This window comes from Delphinus delphis, chromosome 9, assembly GCF_949987515.2.
Source record: "Delphinus delphis chromosome 9, mDelDel1.2, whole genome shotgun sequence".
NCBI lineage: Eukaryota > Metazoa > Chordata > Mammalia > Artiodactyla > Delphinidae > Delphinus > Delphinus delphis.
The window spans coordinates 92,289,061-92,305,345 of NC_082691.1; the positions used below are offsets into that span (position 1 = coordinate 92,289,061).

Genomic DNA, 16,285 nt, shown 5'->3' on the forward strand with positions numbered 1-16,285 from the left:
GGAAGAGCTATTGCCGCTCTGGACCTGGCTCAGGCATGGAGCAAGAGCTGGGTCAAGAAGAGCGTCTGCCATAAAGTGGTACAGCCGCTATGGAAAACAGTACGGCTATTCCTCAGAAGATTAAACACAGAACTGCTGTGTGATCCAGCAATCCCACCTCTGGGTAAATATCCAGAGGAAATGAAAACAAGATCTCAAAGAGATCTTCACGCCCACTTCACTTCAAAGTTGTTCTAGAAAAATAGCACTGAGAAAATAGCTTGGAAGATTCTCAAAAAGAACTTTTACAAGGGGTAAGTACCTTACTAAATATGAAAATTGTATTATAAAATACTATCATTAAGCGTGCTATATTAGACCAACAATTAACCTGTATCCTTTTCCCAAAAATATAAAATGCTCTATTTATTATATAATAAATCTCATATATATTTGAATCTACAAACCTATTAGAACATAATATTCAACAATAGATTCAAATATATAGAGGGTGGATTATTCAGGAAAACATTAACCCAAACTAGTTCTGACATATTAGTATGAAAGAAAATAAAATTTAAGGCCCAAAGCATTATAAAGAAATATTTCAGGTAGTCAGATCACTCCACACACTGAATAAGTCAATCTTATGCTAGGATGCAGCATAAGATAGCCTCAAACTATATGGAGTAAACTGTCAGGCCTATAAGGAGAAACTAACAAAACCACCGTCTTATTGAAAAACTGTTAGCTGAACCTGGCAAAAGCTAGAACAGGTATCAGATATTTACACGGCATAACTATATTGAATATAACAATATATATGCTTAATGAGAACACATGTTCTTCTTAAGCACACATGGAATATTAACAAAAAGTCACTATGCAGAGAACAAAAGAAGTCTCAATAAATTCCAAATAATTGATAACATGCTCTGGTCAAAATGCAATTAAATTAGAAACAAAGGATAAAAAAATCATTAACAAATAAGTCATTGGTTAAAGAGAAACTCATAGCAGTTACAAAATAGAAATAAAATTACTCTGTAACAGAACTTGCTGAATGCAACTAAATGGTTTATTAAAAATCAAAAAGACTGAAAATAAATGAGCTAAATACTGAACTCAAGAAGCTAGAAGAACATAAAAAGCCAAAGAAGTAAACAAAATAAGGGGCAGAAATTAATGAGACCACCAAAACAACCAATAAAGAGAAAAACAACAGAAACAAAAAAGCCCTCATTCTTTGAAGTTTAATAAAACAGACAAGCCTCTAGTAAGAGGACCACAGAAAAAAGAAGGCACAAATAAACAATACTCAAAGTGAAAGAGAAGACATACACAGTAGATATTTGAAACAAAAGGGAACACTGGGGATAACTTTATACCAATAAATTGGAAAACCCAGATGAACTGGGCAATTTTCTAAAATATATATTACCAAAGTTGACTCAATCAAGAGTGTTAAACTAAGTAGGCATTAACATTTACACAAACTGAATGATAGTTTTAAAACTCCTCTTTCTGATACCCCCCAATTATTCTGTTACCACTCACCTTAAAATAAATATTAGGGATAAACTACTTTACAGATAAGTTTTACCAAACATTCCAAGAGGTTAATTCCTATCTCACATAAACTGTCTTGGAGATCGCAGGACAGTGCTGGAAAGCTCTTCCAGGAGCCTGTGACTGACCTGCCTGCAGATGGGTGAAGTGGGTGGTCTGGGCTGGTGTGAGAAATGATTGCACATTGACCTTGACAGTCCTGGAAGCAACAGAATTTAAATGCCAAATTTTATTTTAAAAAATAATAAGGTTTATATGTTTGATATCAATAAGACAAGGCCAATACAAGGAACATAAAATTATAAAACAATCTCTCCCCTATAAACAGTGGGGCTAAATCACGTGACTAGCTCTGCAAGGTGTTATTATTTCCATTTCATTGATGAGAAAAGTGATGGTAGGCAGTCAGAATGGCCATCATTAAAAAGTCTACAAATAGTAAATGCTGGAGAGGGTGTGGAGAAAAGGGAACCCTCTTATACTGTTGATGGGAATGTAAATTGATGCAGCCACTAAGGAGAATAGTTTGTAGGTTCCTCAAAAAACTAAAAATAGAGTTGCCATATAATCCAACAATCCCACTCCTGGGCACATACCCAGACAAAACCATAATTCAGAAAGATACATGCACCCCAGTGTTCATTGCAGCACTATTCACAATAGCCAAGACATGGAAACAACCTAAATGTCCATCAACAGATGAATGGATAAAGAAGATGTGGTACCTATATACAATGGAATACTACTCGGCCATAAAAAAGAATGAAATAATGCCATTTGCAGCAACATGGATGGGCCTAGAGCTTATCATACTAAGTGAAGTAAGTCAGACAGAGAATGACATATATCATATGATATCACTTATATGTGGAATCTAAAATATGACACAAATGAACTTATCTATGAAGAGAAACAAGCTCACAAATATAGAGAACAGACTTGTGGTTGCCAAGCATGGGGAGCGGGGCAGGGGGAGGGAAGGAGTGGGAGTGTGGGATTAGCAGATGCAAACTATTATATACAGGATGGATAAACAACAAGGTCCTACAGTATAGCACACGGAACTATATTCAATATCCTGTGATAAACCATAATGGAAAAGAATTATGAAAAAGAATATATATATATGTATAACAGAGTCACTTTGCTGTACAGCACAAATTAAACACAACATTGTAAGTCAACTGTACTTCGATAGATTTTTTTTTAAAAAGTGGTAGTAGGTAACAGCGCTACCTGGCTCACGGTGGAGCTGGATTTAGTATCAGTTCCCTCCGCTCTTTTCCGCACTGGAGGGATCGATTGCCCTTCCCTCTAGCCTTCCACCACTAAGGGGATTTCTGGCGACCCCTGGTTGGGGGAGAAGAACTCACCAGGATGGGCTCCACGAGCTTCCCCTCCGGCATGACTGAGCGGTTCATCTTGGTGATGCGCTCCAGTGTAACCAGGGCAGCCTGAGTGTTCCTGGTAGAGACACCGAACCAAGCAGATTCAGGAATAAACTGGGCACAGATGACAAAGAACACCAGAGTTGCAACTGCTGTGGACCCCAGAGGTACCACTATCACGGTTCCATACACTACACTGTCCCAGTTCCCCGAGATGGGAAAGGATATAGCAAGCTTTACAGCAAAAATATAGCAGCTGTACTCTTGCAACTCTAGTGGAACAGAGTTTCCTTCTCCTTATCGCTGTCCCATCTCGGACGACAGTGGACTGATACGGAGCTTCACCCCAGTTTGACCCAACCTACTTAACACAATGAAATTCTTCCATCCAATGTGTAAACAGCCGCTGCCCGGGGTCCCTGGCGCCTCTCCACTCCTCCATCACCCGGCCACTCCCCCAGGAATCCCAGGACCTCACACAGTGCAAGAACCTAAAGGGTGAGCATGGCAGGGCCTCCAGCACCCACGAGTGGAGGGACCATCCTGACTGTAGAGGCCTACAACCCACTGATTACGGCATATTTTGAACACCACACTCAGAAAACAGCACAGCCCTCCACTGATGCTGGGACATTGGTACCTCCACGCAATGAAGGCCAGTGGGTTCTTCCTCAGCAAAGCATCTTCCCCAGCAGCATCCTCTTCACCATTCCCTAGCCAGGGGGCAGTTCAGGTCATCCTCATCACCCACTGGGATTAATCTGATCATTTCTAACTGCTTTTCTGAACTTTTCTGTCTTCCCTCCTATGGCCTCCACACCGCCATGTACCAGCTTCCCAGTACATAACCCCTTCCAAACCCCCAGTGCCCCTGGTCCTCAAGGCCCTTTGTAATCTGCACACAGGCCTGTCTTTCCAGCCGGCCTCCCACCAGCGCCCCACATTCCAGCCATTCCAGCCTGCCTGCTCTCCCCCAAACATATTCTGCATTCACACCTTCGTGACTGGGCTTGTGCATTAACTCTGCCAAAACACCCTTTCCACAGTGAGCCAACTGAGACACATACTTAAATAAGGAGAGAGGTGGACATGAGAAAGATAACTGTGGGGCAACAAGGCCGCTGGGCCAGCTGGAGGGGGAGGCCAAGAGGGAGCCCATGAGCTTGGTTACCATGAAGGCCATGATGAGGATGATGCCAGGGATGGAGGCAATGCAGATGAGCCAGCGCCACCCGATGGTGGGGATGACCACGGAAGCCAGGCGATGATGAGCAGGGAGCCGGCTCGCCAGAAAACCTGGGGCAGAGGGAAGGTTAAAGTCCTCCTGTTGATGCTGCACAGCCCCCTCCAGGAGCCACCCTCTTCTGCATTGTAACTGTAAGTGGGTGAGATGGGAGGACTTCCCTGGCGGTCCAGTGGTTAGGACTCTGTGCTCTCACTGCCAAGGGTGCAGGTTCAATCCCTGGTCGGGGAACTAAGATCCCACAAGCTGCGCCCCCAAAAAGAAAAAGAAAAGAAAGAAAGAACGAAAGAAGGTGAGACGGGAGAGAGGCTTTAGTTAAGAAGCAGCACCGCCTCCAGGACCTGGATGAACCGGGGAAGCTACTTCACTTCTCCACGACTCTGTTTGCTTGTCTATAAGTGGAAGACTCAGCAAGACGGGGTCAGCAATGTCACCAAAGTTTTACAAATCTGGGACCCAAGACATTGACTTTCTTCTCTTGAATAAATAATACATTCCCTGGTTCGTAACTCAAGGTACAAAGGAGAGCACTGTGAACAGACCCGCCTCTACTCCTAGTTCCCTGCCGTCCAGTTCCTCTCCTCTGAAGAAACCAATATCACCAGTTTCTTATATCCTTCCAAAGCTGCTTGAAACATACACAAGCTAATAAGGATATCTGTTCTTTGTTCACAAATGGTAACATAGTAAAAATATTTCTCAACACTGCTTTTTTGTACTGAAAAATTTATCTTGAGATCATTTTATATCAACAAATAACATGAGAGCCACCTATGACCAGGCCCCATGAGTTTGGAACTAGAACAATTCTGAGTGTTATTCTGAGCATTATTTTCCCATCAGAAGATGAGAAGTAGATGATAACTCCATTTCACCTCACAGAGATGGAGAGAAGAGAATATTAAAAAAGACCCTTTGAACTTATCTTTGATAAAGGAGGCAAGAATATACAGTGGAGAAAAGACAGCCTCTTCAATAAGTGGTGCTGGGAAAACTGGACAGCTACATGTAAAAGTATGAAATTAGGGCTTCCCTGGTGGCAGAGTGGTTGAGAGTCCGCCTGCCGGTGCAGGGGACACGGGTTCGTGCCCCGGTCCAGGAAGACCTCACATGCCGTGGAGCGGCTGGGCCTGTGAGCCATGGCTGCTGAGCCTGCGCGTCCAGAGCCTGTGCTCCGCAACGGGAGAGGCCACAATAGTGAGAGGCCTGCGTACCACAAAAAAAAAAAAAAAAAAAGTATTAAATTAGAACACTCCCTAACACTATACACAAAAATAAACTCAAAATGGATTAAAGACCTAAATGTAAGGCCAGACACTATCAAACTCTTAGAGGAAAACATAGGCAGAACACTCTATGACATAAGTCACAGCAAGATCCTTTTTGACCCACCTCCTAGAGAAATGGAAATAAAAACAAAAATAAACAAATGGGACCTAATGAAACTTCAAAGCTTTTGCACAGCAAAGGAAACCAGAAACAAGACCAAAAGACAACCCTCAGAATGGGAGAAAATATTTGCAAATGAAGCAACTGACAAAGGATTAATCTCCAAAATATACAAGCAGCTCATGCAGCTCAATATCAAAAAAACAAACAACCCAATCCAAAAATGGGCAGAAGACCTAAATAGACATTTCTCCAAAGAAGACATACAGATTGCCAACAAACACATGAAAGAATGCTCAACATCACTAATCATTAGAGAAATGCAAATCAAAACTACAATGAGCTATCACCTCACACAGGTCAGAATGGCCATCATCAATAAATCTACAAACAATAAATGCTGGAGAGGGTGTGGAGAAAAGGGAACCCTCTTGCACTGTTGGTGGGAATGTAAGTTGATACAGCCACTATGGAGAACAGTATGGAGGTTCCTTAAAAAACTAAAAACAGAACTACCATATGACCCAGCAATCCCACTACTGGGCATATACCCTGAGAAAACCATAATTCAAAAGGAGTCATGTACTAAAATGTTCATTGCAGCTCTATTTACAATAGCCCGGAGATGGAAACAACCTAAGTGTCTATCAACAGATGAACGCATAAAGAAGTGACACTATGTACAATGGAATATTACTCAGCCATAAAAAGAACGAAATTGAGTTATTTGTAGTGAGGTGGATGGACCTAGAGTCTGTCATACAGAGTAAAGTCAGTCAGAAAGGGAAAAACAAATATTGTATGCTAACACATATATATGGAATCTAAGGAAAAACAAAAAAAAGTCCTGAAGAACCTAGGGGCGAGATGGGAATAAAGACACAGACTTACTAGAGAATGGACTTGAGGATATGGGAAGGGGGAAGGGTAAGCTGTGACAAAGTGAGAGAGTGGCATGGACATATATACACTACCAAACATAAAATAGATAGCTAGTGGGAAGCAGCCACATAGCACAGGGAGATCAGCTCGTGCTCTGTGACCACCTAGAGGGGTGGGATAGGGAGGGTGGGAGGAAGGGAGACGCAAGAGGGAGGAGATATGGGGATATATGTATATGTATAACTGATTCACTTTGTTATAAAGCAGAAATAACACACCATTGTAAAGCAATTATACTCCAATAAAGATGTTAAAAATAAAAAGACCCTTTGGGAGGCTAATTAAGGGGTGACTATTTCATCACCAAAGAATTCTATTTAAAAAAAAAAAAGAATATTTCAGAAAGTGATTAGGCTATGAAACAAAGAAAGTAATGTGATGGAGAGTGACTTTTAATGATCAGAGATGATGTTTCTGAAGAGGCAACGTGTAAGAAGGCCAGTAATAAGCCACTGCAGTAGATCAGGTAAGAGGTGATGTGGCGCTGAAAAGAATTTTAGTAGTGAAATGGCAAAAAAAAAAAAAAAAAAAATTTATCTGATAGATTTGGCACACATTGTGGAGGTAAAGGCAACAGGATTTGCCGATGGACATGGCAGTTGTAGGTCCACTAATAGGGGGTGAGTCAGTGGGGCTTGGTGATTGATTGAATGGTGATGACGGAAAGGGAGGGGTCCAGGACAGCTCTTGAATGTGTGGCTCAGAAAACTGAGGGGACAGAGCTTGCTATGAAATGACAGTGAAGACATGGACCGAAGAGGCTCCAGACGAAGATGAAGGGATCAGGTCTATGAATGTTGTCTTTGAGGAGCCTGCAGGATATTCAAGTGGCTATCAGGTAACTGGCCACCTGGGTCTGAAGTTCAAGGAGATGCTCTTGGTTGTAGATAAATTCGGGGGAGGTAATAGGTACATAGATAGCTAAAACCACTGGACTCCTCAATTATCAGTAGATGACCCCAGGAGACCTGCAAAATAAGACCAGCAAGGAGAAGACATAACCAGGAAAGAGGACAAAGAATGAGTAGCAGGTGGAAGAGACAATGTTCACAGATGAGCTTGAACAGGATTATACCCATTAAATACCATTAAGTGTAAAATCGAACCCCTAACTGTTGAAAGTATGGGTGTTCATCTTAACAAAGATCAGGAGAAGAAAGCTGGGAAGAACGTAAAGAGTTAGCGTTCAGTATTTATTAAGGTCTAATTTTTTTTGTTGCCTAAATTTAGTGTCAGAAAAATTAAACATAAAATTGAAAATGTTCTCCTACTGCCTTATTTATTGCCCAACATACAATGCTTCAGTGGGAAGCGTCATCACTTTCCTGGGCTCTGAAAGTCAGGGCTTTTGGATAACGATGACATCAAAGATGGTACAAGGGCACCTAGATTGCTTCTGGATGCAAAACCTCTAGTCAGTAGCCAGCAGGGGTCTGAGGAGGGTGGGGGCGCATCCCCACCTTCTCACCTGGATAAATGGCTCAGCTGGGAGGAGACAATTACAGAAGTTCCCACAGGCATGAGCCAGTTATGGAATTGCAGACCCGAGTATCCACAAGGGAGACTATAAAAGGGGTGGTAGCTGTATCCCTCCACTGAAGACCCAGTGCGGAGAGGATGTTCATCCCAGATGCATTCCTGAGCTTCTGTCATTCTAGTGAAACCAGCCAGCAGAATGTTTCCTGAGGAAGGGGTTACTGTGTTCTAATGCTGCTGCTGCATGATACACATCCTGGCTCAGAAAACCCTGGAGTTGGACTTCTGGTGTCAAGCATCCCTAATGCTCTTTGGTTGGTACCAATTAATAGGAGTATGCTAATCAAAGAACAATCAACCAACCAGAAGAAACACCATGTACACCATATCCTACAGGATCAGAAGACTGATCAGAAGATTCCCATTTTACCTTACCTGAGACAAGGGGAGCATACAGCCTCGATATTTTGTAGGCAAAACTTCAGTCTTTATGATTAGCCTAAACAGGAAGGGGGAAAAAATACAATCATGTTTTTATAAAACCAAATAACTTTTTTTAAAAAATCATAATTTTTCTTGTCACAAGGATAAAGAATTCAAAAACATAAATATTCATCATTGTAAAATGATAAGAAATAGGTGTGTTGGTCTCTGTCCCTGGTTCCTGCTAACCTGGAAACCTTGGGATTTCCTGGGTGGTAGGAGCATCATTTGTTCTAACGCAGACTCTTTGATGAGTCCTGGATGGGGGCTGGTCTAGAAAAACCAAGCCATGATTAGAATCTTGGAACTTTCAGCCCTAACCTCCACTCCTCTGGAGAGAAGAGAGGGGCTGGAAAATGAGTTAATAATCAATCATGCCTATGTGATGAAGCCTCCATAAAAATTCCTAACATACAGGGTTCGGAGAGCTTCCAGGTTGGTGAACATCGCTATGTGCTGGGAGGCGGTGCACCGCAAACTCCACGGGGACAGATGCTCCTGTTCTTGGGATCTTTCCAGACCTTGCCCTGTGTATTTCTCCTCAGCTGGTTATTTATCTGTTTCCTTTAAAATATCCTTTGTAACAGATCTGCAAATAGTAAACTTTTCCTGGATTCTCTGAGACACTCTAGCAAATTATTGAACCTGAGGAGTTTGTGGGAACTTCCAATTTGTAGCAAGTCAGACAGAAGTTGTGGGTAACCTGGGGACCTACTACTGGTGATTGGTGTCTGAAGTGGAGGACAGTCTTGTGGGACTGAGCCCTAAACCTGCGGGGTCTACGCAAACTCCAGCGAGGGTCAGAATTGAATGGAATTATAGGACACCCAGCAGGTGTCGGAGAATTGGTTGGCGTGTAAAGAAATCCACACGTTTGGTGTCAGAAGTGAAGTATTGGCAGAATTATTGAGTGAGTGTGTAAAGAAAAACAGAAGAGAGATTTTTCCCTGTACGATCATACACCAAAATACAATTATTAACCCATGTAAGAAAACAATATAAAATAAACTTCTAAGTGCTCTTCTGTTTACATTTTTATTCCCAAAGTTATTTTAAACCTTCAACCATGTAAGAGATATCAGCCTCATTTCTTTCACCAAGAGAAACACTGTCAAAATATTTTGCCAAGCCTGATTCCCTTTTCTAAAACATATGTGGGAAATTAAAATACGCCCAAGAGAAAGCAAATAGTTTCTCCAACTAATGATGACAGTCAAAGCACAGGTTTCTAATTAAGTACATATTAATTTTTTGAATAGGAGAACAAATGGACTTCTATCTCATCTGTTGTCTAATTGTTCTTATCTGTTGCAGTTATTAACCAGGGTTTGGAGTTTTAACATATTTATTGAGCTGCTTCCTCAGGGATGTTTTCAAATTCTACTTAACTTCTCCGCCTTTAGGGCTCCAGAGCACAGAGTGATGCTTAACTTATGCCCCCAGAGAAGAAAGATTCTTTCCCTAACACGTTAGGGTAATAATTAGGTGCTTTGACATCTCCTAATATATTCTAAGGGCAACTTGCTCCAAGGCACCCAGGAGAAAATAGCTTGAGGAGCCTTGTTCATTTAAGGGAGGCTCCCAAGTTGCTGAACACTTAGCATTACAAGTCTCACGTCCCTGAATGATGAGGTATTACACACCTATCCCAGGGCGGAAAAAAGACAAGCGGCAGCATAGCTGTTTCAATCTGTCTCACCTGCTCTGCAAATTCACTTTGACACAGTCTTCAGTTACAGGGCCGTGGCAGGTTAAAAGTTATTCCTGAACGTTACAGGTGCTGATGGTCCAACTAAAGTCTTCCAGAAATTCTCAATAAATTAATGGATTGTGTCTGGGTTGACATTTTTGTTACCTACCTCATACGGCACTTTTTGTTAGCATTTAGTCTAACAAAATATTATTTATCTAAAAAATGCTGATCAGCCTTAGGAACAAAGAAATGAACACATGCTCAAGCTAGCACCCTGCTAGCCTCACCATCAAACATCATTTTGACGGGCAAAGAGCTCCTAGTGGAATAAGCAGTCATCACTGGGCGGGGGGGGGGGGGGGGGGGCGCGGGACTCAAAAATCATGAGCACGAGTGAAGTGTATAGATTTGAAACTTACTGATGCTCTTAGTCTATTAACCACAGTGAATGTGGTTAACAGAATAAGTGGATGTGTCTCTGGGTGTTCACATATCTCCCTCTGGGGTCCTCTAGGCGATGTCTTTACCCTTGGGCATGGCCAGACACGCCGCAGCCCACCATCATCCGCAGGAAGACAAACCAGATGTACGAGGGAGAGAATGAGGTCAGCAAGGAGAAGTAGGCTCCCCACAGGAACGAGACGAGCAAAATCTGAAGCAACAAAAGGAGACATTAATGGGACCTGCCCCCATGGAAGGTCAGGAAGCAAACCTAACTTCTGAAGGTGACTTTTAGTTTCCTCCAGATGTTTGCTTCTCTGTGGAGCTAATTTTTAGCGAGCTTACCGATCACTCACAATCATCAGACAATACAATTCGTATCATTTTATTGTCTGAAAGCCCAGACATCCCGAGTTTAGACCATTCTTCAAAACTCCCCACAGCCTCCGCCCTCACAGGTGGCAGGAACCTGAACTTGTAAATGAGAATGCAGAAACTTGTCCTCCCTGCTTACAGGGATGTTGGGAGCACAACGAAGCACTGTGCTGGAATGAGTATAAGGAGAAAATGTAAGGATTTGCTTTTTCTCTAATCGTAAGGACAATACAAGTTTATAGTAGAAAATATGGAAAAAAGAAAAAGATATAAAAATATTTAAATCACTTTTGATTCTCCAACCCAGAGAAAATACTATTAACACAGTTTTATCCTATTTTCACTGATTATAAGGGGAAACATAATTTTAATAGCTGCAAAATATTCCAGTGAAAAGACATACTATAATCCATGTAATGTAACACACAAACCTTTCCCCTCTGGTTGAATGTTGAAGTGGTTTCACATTTTCTATTAAAATCAGCTGTGACAATGTCTGTGCATCAATCTTTGTGGTTCTCCGATGACCTAAACGGTCTAGATTTCTGGAAGACAAATGATCAGATAAGGAGAATGGATATTCTCAAGGTTCTTGACTTATGCTACCAAATTGATGGTCAGAAAAATTACATCAATTGTATGTGAGGGTGTCTAGACACTTGCAGATTTCTTTAAGAAAAGTAAAAATTCCTATGGATTTGGTGTTCGATATGGCTTTGATAACAGGGAAAAAATGATATCTTGCTACGTAATTTTGCTTCTAATAACTCCTGTGATTGAATGTTTTTCAAGGTTTCTTGAGCATTTGTATGTCTCTTTTTGTAAAATGCCTTTTTTGTGCTCTCCACATTTTTTTGAGATACTTGTGGTTTCATATTAATTTGTAAGAATCTATGATATTTTGTGCACTTCAAAACATACATCCAAGCCTATTACTGTTTTGTGGGGGACTTCTCCCTTTGTGTTTACACCTAGAGAGGTCTTTACCACCAGAAATCAGACAAGAGAAGAGAGACCTGGATTTATCATCAGAAGACATAGTTTTATGTCTTGATGTGGAATCTCAATACATGTGTGACATCAAGCAAGTGGGTTAGTTTCAAAGCTACCCCCGAGTTAACTAATGTGAAACTGCTTATGTTTATACATGCAATTCTCACATTCTACCTGTTATGTTCTAACTAGGCTCATCCGTCAGCTGTACACCTGGACTATGGGGACCAGGTATGGGGACAGGTATCTCGGGGAAGGATGAGAAAGCAAGAAGACAAGCCTGGAATTCAGGCATGTGGTGTCAGAGAAGGATGTTTCCGTACTTTCTAACTTGGGTATTGACAGAGAAATGTCCACAAAAGAAAAGCAGTGGTGATGTCACCACAAAAGAACACACAAAAGAAAATTCTAAATCATCCTTCAAAGCCAACCTACCTTCCAGCGGCCATATCTGTCAGCCAAGAGGCCAAAGAGGATGCTGAATACCATGTAGCCAAAAAACACCATCTGGAGGTGGGGTGAAAAGAAATTATCCTCTAAGCAGCGTTTTCATAATATGCTAATTACTACCTTAAGCATTCACCCACCTGAACTAAAAGAAGACGGGAAACGTGGGAGGATTGGAAGTTGAAGAACAGGCTTTCACAAAGCTCTCCCCTGACTCCTGTACAACATGTTCAGGGCTTCAGAGGTTGACGATTCCCACACCTGAAGTCACTGACACCAGGTAGAAACAGGAGTCCTAGAAGCAGGTAACTGCTTAGCCTCTGATCCAAGATGACAGCACTGGCCTCATTCTACTCAGATGTACAATTGTGAATTTCCACTTTAATAAGAAGACTCAAAAAGTCTATTCAGGCATGCTCTGTCTTATTCAAGTTGAGACGTCTAGAAGCAGTCTTCCTTCAGGTTATTACAGGCAAACCTAACTTTCAACAAACACCAAAACCAGTCATCCATTTAGAAACATTCTTCATCACTAATATAAACCTACTTTTTTTCCTTACTTGTTCTCACAATAGCTTTTCCTTGATAAAATTCAAGAACTTGGGTGTGATACCAGCAATGTAACTCAGCCTGAGCTGTACTCTTACGTGTAAGCCTTTAGGTGACTTATTTTTCTGCCTCCAGCAGTTCCAAGCTTTACTTAACTCTCCTTTCTAGTAAGATCCCTGACTGACTGCTTCCAGGGTAATCAAAGGAAAGGTGTTAGCTGGCATTTCTAACACTTTTTCCGTGAAAAAGCTCTTTCTCTCTGCTGCCTGCTTTGCCTTTTCTTTTTCCCCCTGACTCTTCATAAGGAAGACTCAAAAGCATTTCTTCTACAGGGAACTATAAAAAAATAAATCATATTTATACTCGAACAACAAAAGCTATACGTTTCCTCTGTGCACTGTTCTCTCTAGGATAGAGTTGAAGGAAGGAAAAGCCAATATTTTCAATGCCCAGCCTGGGACAGATGCCGCACCGTAATGAAATCTAGTCAGTCCTCAGCAAAATGATAAAAATAAGGACAATGGGACACATTTTGCATAAATCCAAATTTATTCATTATGAAGGGTGCTTTTTATTCTGGAAGAATTTTCTTTCTGATTGTTGGTATTAACATGCCCTTATTATTTATTTTTATTTTTATTTTTTGAAAGAGGACGGTAGTTGATGGCAAGATTTTCTGCCTCTTTCTCTTGGTTGGAGGTTAAAATTTTCCTCCTACCCTTCTACATTCTTTGGCTGGTCTAATAATTAAACTGATTTATGACAGATTGACAGGAGAAAAGCAAGTTTAAGTTTGTATGTACAGGAGTCCCATAAAAATATAAGACCCAAGGGCAAGTTGGACAGTAGAGGCTTGAGCTGAGGAATGGGAGGGGACCTGGGGCTTCAAAGGTGCGGGGGGTGGTAATTCACAGGACAATAAGAAGAGCAGATGTTTGGTAATTAGATGTTTGCCCTGCCACACAGATAGGTCATTCAGATGAAAGTCATCTCTGGCAATAACTCTCTCTCTCTGAGCCAGGCCCCCCCATCTAAATTCTTTTAGGTAGTTAAGGGAAATGTAAAAGTTTTTCTTGAGTCGGCTGGGACTTGATTGCCTTCAGCTCAAAATAATTCACATGCCAAAGGGGCATATTTGGGGGTCACATGTTCTGCTCCCTTTTCCTCTTCTTCTGATGGCCTTCCTTATCAAATATATATATTTTTAATCTTAACCTTATGTCAGCCACACCATTTTTTTGAGAAGTCATATCAGTTGGTGAATCTCCAAACTTTGGGTCTCCTGATATAAGCAGTTTCTATTGTGGAACCTGCAATTATCAAACTCCCTCCAAGAAGGGAAAGGTGAACTTTTTTTTTTTTTAATCAACTTGAATAATAAGAAATGATAGACAAACTGCCTGTGGCAGGGAGGAAATTAGTTCTTAGGACTTAAAATACTTTATTGAGGGCTTCCCTGGTGGCACAGTGGTTGAGAGTCCGCCTGCCGATGCAGGGGACATGGGTTCGAGCCCCGGTCCAGGAAGATCCCACATACCGCGGAGCGGCTGGGCCCGTGAGCCATGGCCTCTGAGCCTGCGCGTCCGGAGCCTGTGCTCCGCAACGGGAGAGGCCACAACAGTGAGAGGCCTGCGTACCGCAAAAAAAAAAAAAAAAAAAAACTTTATTGAGATGCTGTGTTAATAACACTGTATTAAAGTGAATTAGCTGATTAATAAAAGTAAAAGAAACAGGGACTTCCCTGGCGGTCCAGTGGTTAAGACTTTGCCTTCTAATGCAGGGGGTGCGTGTTTGAACCCTGGTCGGGAAGCTAAGATCCCATGTGCCTCGTGGCCAAAAAACCAAAACATAAAACAGAAGCAATATTGTAACAAATTCAATAAAGACTTTAAAAATGGTCCACATCAAATAAAAAATCTTTAACAGCAACAACAAAAAAAGTAAAGAGTCAACTAAAATTAAATTCAAATTTTACTCTGTCCTCCCGCATAAGTGACAGATTTTTACTCCTTGCTTTCTTTCCATTCAGTGTAAAAAAGTGACTTTCCTAAGGCTGAGTTCTTTACTATTAAGCCCGTCTAGAGAATAAACCTTAACTCCAAGCCTATGTGAACCCCAAAGCTTGTGAACTCTAATCCTGGGGACCACATAGAGACGAGGATTAATCTCTCTCTCTCTCTCTCCCCTCTCCCCTCCCCCTCCCCTACCTTGGAGGGCCTGCTCCTTTCTACAGTTTTGTTTCTCCAGCACTAACTCTCTTATTCACAAAAAATGTGAGGGACATAATTCACTCACAAGCCTTAAGGCCTTAAGTCTTTATGGCCAGACCGTCCAGAAAGTGGAGCTGAAGTTGGGGGATGGGAAGCCCGGGAGATGGTGAAAATGCTGCCTCTTTGCTAAACCAGTCTGAGGCCCTCCTGTTAGTAAGGTTGTGGTCAGTGAGCCCAGGGGACAGATGGGACTCATAGCCAGGATGACAGAGACTAAATGACAGGAGGAGGCAAGGAACTTGGCGCAGGGAGCAGTCACATCTTGGGTGAGTTGAATTACCTAGAGAAAAGACTTGTGAGCTGTGACCCACCTAACAAGGGAAGCCAGGTTACTGCTGACATCGAGGAGCCTCTTTAGGCACCAGTAGGAACAACATAAAAGCAACCAACGAGATGTGAGCTGTAAATACAGAAATGGTACCATAAAGTATAGTTTCATGACAGTTACAGATGCAAACACCACACCTGGACCACCAACATACTCAGGAATGAAGACGTGCAGACCTACAAACCAGCTGTGGTACGCTGATAACTACACAAAACGTCACAGCAGTGACCCTAAAGCTACAAGGACGGACAAGGCATGCTTTCAAAACTGTACTTTTTCTTTTTTTTTGCGGTACGCGGGCCTCTCACTGTTGTGGCCTCTCTCGTTGCGGAGCACAGGCTCTGGACGCACAGGCTCAGCGTCCATGGCTCACGGGCCCAGCCGCTCCGCGGCATGTGGGATCCTCCCAGACCGGGGCACGAACCCGTGTCCCCTGCATCGGCAGGCGGACTCTCAACCACGGCACCACCAGGGAAGCTCTAAACTGTACATATTTTATACGTAAAAGAAAACAAAACACAATGAGTCACTTAACTATTGGTACAAGCCCTAATAAGGTCTTTAGTTATTTTTATTTATACCCTCTCTCTCTTCTAAAAGTATTAGGAAAACTTAAAAATGGAACAGGTGCAATTTTAAAGAAGGAAACAGAGCTAAAAGAATAAAGGCAGGGCTTCCCTGGTGGCGCAGTGGTTGAGAGCCCGCCTGCCGATGCATGGG

General features: G+C 42.0%; 1 protein-coding gene across 1 annotated transcript in view; it reads right to left on the reverse strand.

The window, feature by feature from the left end:
• SVOPL (SVOP like) overlaps positions 1-16,285 on the reverse strand; it is a 68,619-nt gene that overhangs the window by 49,196 nt on the left and 3,138 nt on the right. Inside the window, 6 exon segments of the mRNA XM_060019801.1 lie at positions 2,922-3,050; positions 4,108-4,199; positions 4,202-4,232; positions 8,422-8,485; positions 10,690-10,814; positions 12,407-12,478. Of these exon segments, the coding sequence (XP_059875784.1) occupies positions 2,922-3,050; positions 4,108-4,199; positions 4,202-4,232; positions 8,422-8,485; positions 10,690-10,814; positions 12,407-12,478 (513 nt within the window).